Source organism: Takifugu rubripes, chromosome 3 (assembly GCF_901000725.2).
Source record: "Takifugu rubripes chromosome 3, fTakRub1.2, whole genome shotgun sequence".
NCBI classification, from domain to species: domain Eukaryota; kingdom Metazoa; phylum Chordata; class Actinopteri; order Tetraodontiformes; family Tetraodontidae; genus Takifugu; species Takifugu rubripes.
In genome coordinates this window covers 3,764,992-3,771,005 of record NC_042287.1, presented here as the reverse complement: position 1 = coordinate 3,771,005, position 6,014 = coordinate 3,764,992, and the positions used below count along the sequence as shown (strand labels likewise).

The 6,014-nt window shown below is 40.9% G+C and overlaps 1 protein-coding gene across 1 annotated transcript; it reads right to left on the bottom strand.

The window, feature by feature from the left end:
• Positions 1–3,482: 3,482 nt before the first annotated feature.
• tmem82 (transmembrane protein 82) lies at positions 3,483–5,665 on the bottom strand. The gene is made up of 6 exons (XM_011621272.2): positions 5,377–5,665; positions 5,208–5,280; positions 4,878–5,076; positions 4,254–4,668; positions 3,955–4,142; positions 3,483–3,575 (listed from the first exon to the last, which is right to left on the bottom strand). The coding sequence occupies exons 1-6, from the start codon at positions 5,465–5,467 to the stop codon at positions 3,498–3,500; spliced, it is 1,044 nt and encodes a 347-aa protein (XP_011619574.1). The 5' UTR covers positions 5,468–5,665; the 3' UTR covers positions 3,483–3,497.
• Positions 5,666–6,014: the final 349 nt, after the last annotated feature.

Here is a 6,014-nt window from a genome sequence, read left to right as displayed (position 1 = left end):
TCCCCGATGAGATAGCTGTCAGATACTGCGCATGCGTGAGAAAACCCCTCGTTGACTGAAGGTGTTTTGACATCTGAAAGGCTTTTGACTCTGAGGAGGATTTATCACTGCTGATATGCGATGGCGTGATCAGGCACTACGAACTCCGTGCATATTTGAGCAAATGGAATGAATTACCCAGTTAAACATTATTATTGTAATATCCCCAAATTTAATGGATGCAAACATTTTGGTTTGATTTGCTCTTGTAATGATGTGTTACTATAGTAATCCAAAAGACATGTACCAATAAAAGGTAGATGCAGTCAGTAAACTGTCAGTAGCTATTTTCCTTTGCAGATACCCTGGCAACACCAAACCCTTCTGGTATATATTTCTTTCTATATTTTCCTGGTAACTGAACTGACTGTTTTAAATTTGAGCCATTGCATGACTTAAGTACCCATGGTTTTTGTTTTAGGGTTTTTTCCTTGGGTGCTGGCTGACTTTACAGCCTTTCATTTAAAGTGTTCACAAGTTGTGTTTTGAAAATGTGACAGCTTGGCCTTCAGAGGAAACAGGATACAGGAAATGAAGAGCGTGTCAAATGCATCTCTGAATGTTACTCTAATGACTAGCACATTTGAAGCTGTGATGAGCTGCAGTAGAGGAATGTGTGACATATGTTCAAACATCTTTAGGTTGTACTCTGATGATTTAAAGCAGCATCGTGAGTATGCAAAATCTGTTGCTAGAATTTCTATTATAGTGCAGTCAGAAACTTGACCTTTAGAGCTGAGGGCTTCATTTCATCTTGATCATCTTTGAAAAAATTCTACACCTTGGAAAACGACACATCTGACAATATAAGGTCTCACCACTGAACTACAGTAGCATATCAGAGTAAAAACCAAGTCATGAGATCTGAAGACATCCATAACTCAGAGACAGGATTAGATAGAAACAGATCTGTGAAGAGCCACACACACACACACACACACACACACACACACACAAAGGCCCCCTGCACTGAAGGTTCCAAAGAGTCCAGGAGTCTCCGTTATTCTGAAATTTAGTTTGAAACAACCAAACCAAGAGTTTGCAATCCCACCTCTGTGGGCAATCTGGTTAAAAGAGTCTCAGTACAAGTCATGACCAAGAACCCAGTGGTCATTCTGACTGAGCTCCAGAGTTTGTGTCCAGATGAAGGGAGCTTCCATGAGAATTACATCTCTCTTTTAGGATAAAAACAATTCTTGTCTTCATTTTTGGAGAAACACAGACATGGGTCAGGCACACTACTATGCTTATGGTCAAGCGTGGTGGTCGGTTTATCATGGTTAGATTTTTAAATGGCAGAAAATGCCAAAACCCAGGTGACCAAGGTGTGACATATTTGAGAAGACTCTGGCTGTGATTACGATGTTCATTCAACTGACTAATAAAAGGTGTGGGAATGTTCCAACTGCACTGCATATTGTATGTGTTGAGAAGTATTAAATCATTAAGAGAATCTGTGGAATTGACAGTAAACAAATTGAATGTCCATAATAAGTAACAATTTATAAAATAATGTCACTAAAATAATAGAAATGAGAGAAATATCTGGTAAAATAGAAATCAACAAATAAACACAGGCATGCATAGAGAAGTCTTGACAACATTCATTTGTATTCTGACTTTCCTGCCAGGGGACTTGTCATGTCAGTCTGTTAGTGGGACACAAAATGATGTGGACTCCATTGTATCAAATAGTCTAGTCTGAACCCTGTTTAAGCTAATAAGTAACATGAGCCAAAGAGACCGCGTCCAAAGGTCCAAAACAGCATATTGTAGATGATAAGTGCTGACAAGTGGTAAATAAAACCTAGGTTAAACATTGTCCTTTTACATGCTTATATGTGATTTTAAATCTGATTTGTCCCATGTTTGTATATATATATTAAAGATATATGTGTTTGTGTATGTGATAGATAGATAGATAGATAGATAGATAGATAGATAGATAGATAGATAGATAGATAGATAGATAGATAGATAGATAGATGTGTATGTAAATTGTCTGTTACTATACTACAGCCTTAATCTGCTTGTGTTACTAATTTAAGCGCACGCACTAAACTAAATGCATGCGTCACGAATGCGATAACAACACGGGTGTGCGCATGCGCACAGCGTGCCTATCGGAGGAGAATCGAAAAGTCTGGAAGCTCCAGGGGCGGTAGCAGCGGCTCCAGTGCGCAGTCTCTGCATTTACGAGTGGTCGGTGGAGAACGTCCTCCTTGTGTCTCGGACTTAATGCAATTAAAGGTCTAATACACCTATGGGAGTACAATTTCCTATCTTGGTGGACCTTCTAGACACCAAAGCCCGAATGTGCTCTTCAGTGGTTCTCATGCGGATTATTTCTGGATTCGGACCGTCAGGCTCATGTTCCCACTCATTTCCCACGCCTTTTTCTGATAACGGAGTCACGGGACTGATGTGACATAACCCTTATCATGGAATATGTTTGTCAACTGCTCAATAAAGTCACAGCCCGTTGGCAACAGTACCTCCGTCAAATTGTGGATTAGTTGCTAATAATATAGTTGCTGGTCACTGTTACAATCCTAATAAAATGGTGGGGAGACCAGAACGCTGTGGATGGACGCCCGTCCAACTGCGTTTGTGTCGGTCCTGAGAGTGCGTCAACTAATATTGACTCTTGTGTTACATAAAACTCCCAAGAATTAATGGTGCAGCTCCGCCGTGAGAGCTACCTTTCTTCTGTCTTACGCCATTTTGTGCGACTTTACAGCACGACCGTCGTCAGCCATTTTGCCTTTTCTTTTCGACCAGTCTCAGAAGACAGGTGACAAAATTCGCGTAATATTCTATAATCCTGAAAACTATATATGTGTATGAATTAATTAATTTATTTATTTTTAAAAATCGGTCCCGGTAGTCGGGAATGACGCAAACGTGTATTTGTGAAAATTCACCGCAGACTATGTCAAAACGGCCAGATGTGCCAATTTGCCCCCTTTTGTTTGTACCAGCTGATTTACCACCAAGTATAAAAAAAGTAGAGGCTCTAGTAATGTCTTATGAAATGTGCAGCTTAAAATTTTTATATCCCAGGGATACATGTGCAATCATTAAATCTGCATGGAGTATGTATGGCCATGGAAACATCTGTGCAAAAATGCCTATTTGTGGGAGTTGATGACGTCAGCGGCTCCAGTCTTTGTTGATTATTGACCATTTTAAAGCTCCTATCGTTCCAAGGGCCAGCTTTGGAAATATTTGGAATATCTGTCATGCACGATCACAGGAATGCACGCAGAAAATATGATCTGTAATAAATGTGGGGAAAAGGTGGCCCTCGTTGTTTTTTATTATTACAATAATCTTTATTTTGTGACACTTGGTTGACAAACATCTGATTTATTTATTTAAATTTTTATTAAAAAAAACAATACACTTAATATAAAAGAGTAAATATAAAACCATTTTTTTTTAAAAGTCTGGTTTGGCTATCTGAGGTTTTGTGTCTTTTGTTTCAGCGGTCTTCGTCGGTGCTCTCTTGTGTATTGTGTATAATCTTCTTCATCCTACAAGGACATAAAAAATGACATGAAAATGCAGAGTGCAGGTCACATTGGTAAAATGTGAGGTATCCACAACAATGTAGCAAACCTATGTTACTCAAAATCTTTTATATGCAGCTAAATAAAATCGAAAGTATGTTATCCCCTTAAATGCACGTAATCAATAAAAATGCATCTTTAGAAAGGCATTTGTACTTTTTAAAGAAAATGTCTCACCCTAATCTGTCAAACTGTCTGTACTTAGACTAGAAATTCCAAAGATTCAGGCCCATTTTAGGGAACTGATCTAAGGAAGACTTTAATATTCTGCCCCAGTTGTGAACTCCCAAATGGACAGAGAGTGCTTTTTAACCTCTGCGGCTTTTAAAGAGACTGGACTGACCTGCGAGGATGCTGCATCCAACAGATCCATTGTGGGAAGCAGACAGCTGGCCTCACCTAGGAAACATATTAAGATGTGGAGCACGTCGGCCCAGCGTCCCACAGTCAGCATAAGAACTGTCAAACCACCGAGGCGCACCACCACTGTGTTCAGCACTGCCTGGCCGCTGGGAAGACGATGCTGTTCCTCTGCCAAATCAAAACACCATGTTGAAGGAACACTCGAAAAGTATTTATTAAAACATCCTGATCCTGGAAGCATTTCAGTATCATTTCTATTGTAGTTTGCGTGTTTCTCACCCTGCATGTACACAACCAGTAGTGTGTAACAGATAGTGAGAGGAGTCCAGAACCTGAGAGCTTCTGTTGCAGAAAGGAAGTGTCTATTGATGATTGACACAGAGGCCACCACGGCCACAGAGAAAGCAATGGTCATGGCCTTGTACAGCATGGGCAGCAGGCAATGGCCTGATGTCAGAAGGCTGATGCAAATGCCGCAGTATCGCTGGGAGCTGTGGAGCTCAAACAGAGCCATGACATGGCGCAGCAAGAGCCTTGCCTTCCTGGCCAGGAACCAGCTAAGAGCTGCTGCCAGGATCAGACATAACCAGCGATGGATCGCCCCCTCATGGAGAAAGTGTAAACTGCAGCTTAGGGCACATCCCAGAGAGAACTGACTTTGGACCAACAGCTGCTGCAGACATTTCCTGAATTCCTGAAGAACGGAGAAACGTGTGATCAGATGTGATGGATCAGTCAAAACAGATGATGGACTGTTATTAAAACGAGCCATCATCTCAGGAAATTAATCAAGGGAAACAGGGAGAAATGCAGATTAAAACTATACACAAGTCAGGTGGTGCAGCCTTATAATATGCTTCTTTTTTTTCTTTTTTTTTTACTAACAGATAATTGGTTTCTTACTGGTCCAGCTGTAACCCATCCAGAAACAGCTCGCAGACAGAACTCTAGCACCACAAGGGAGGCGACACGGGAACCCACTACTGTCAAAATCACAGTCACAAAGAAAAACTGAATCATCCCGTAGAGTCCATTTGTATTTGTCCTTTGATGACTGTGTGTCTTCTGATTCAATGTGTCTTTTTCGTTTTTATCGCTGCAGCTGGTGGGGGAGGTCAAATAGGAAATACAGAAAACAGATGCATTTTGAGAATATGAAGAAAATTATGGCGAGTTTTAAGAGTTATGAATCCAGTCTCCAAAGCCAAATCTGGCAAAAGACAAATCCCTAACCTGTGTTCCTCTAGAAATAAATGGACTCTCATCAAGGAGCAGAGCACAGAGATCCCACACGCTCCGATCAGCCCTGCCGGGCACACAGCAAGGAAACATGACAGTCGGGTCATATCAATGTAGGAATGGCCCAGGTGGACACAACAGAAAACAGAGCTGAAGAGCTCACCTTGAAGTACACAGTCCAGCGGATTCATCTCTAGACTCAACCATTCTGGTAGGAAGGATGTCGGTAGGAGTGAGGTGAAAAAGGACAGCATTGTACAACTTTTGATTCAAATAGTAATTATATCCAAATCGAGGTCTTTGCAAAAATGCCAAGAAGGGAATTTAGCTTAAGAAATTCGTCTCCGGGGAACCATCATTTCTGATTAGTCCAGATTGACAATGAGAGCCAGGAAAACTGCAGTTCAGTGCTTGTTTATCTGGAATGCCAGAGGCAGCACTGAGCTTTGCTCATGCAAATTTCCCTGTCCTGTATCAAAGGTCATCTGAGTGTTGGTGAAACAGTGGCCTGAGTCACACCGAGATAAGAGGTTAACGTACTATGTGAAAACGTTACAATTTCAAATGACGTCATGCAGTCTTTCTGCTGCTAAAACTGGCCATTTCTAATTGGAACTTCTGCTCCATTAATAATTTAAATATAGTTTAGAATGTCTTTATGTAATAAAGGCATCTACTATTTTGTTAGTATATGCTAGAGAATCGATTGTCAGTAATGTGTCAATCAGTGAATCTCTAATCATGTTGAAACGCACCCCTGCACAGCCTCTAAAACCTGTTTACAATGAGACCAGGAGCACT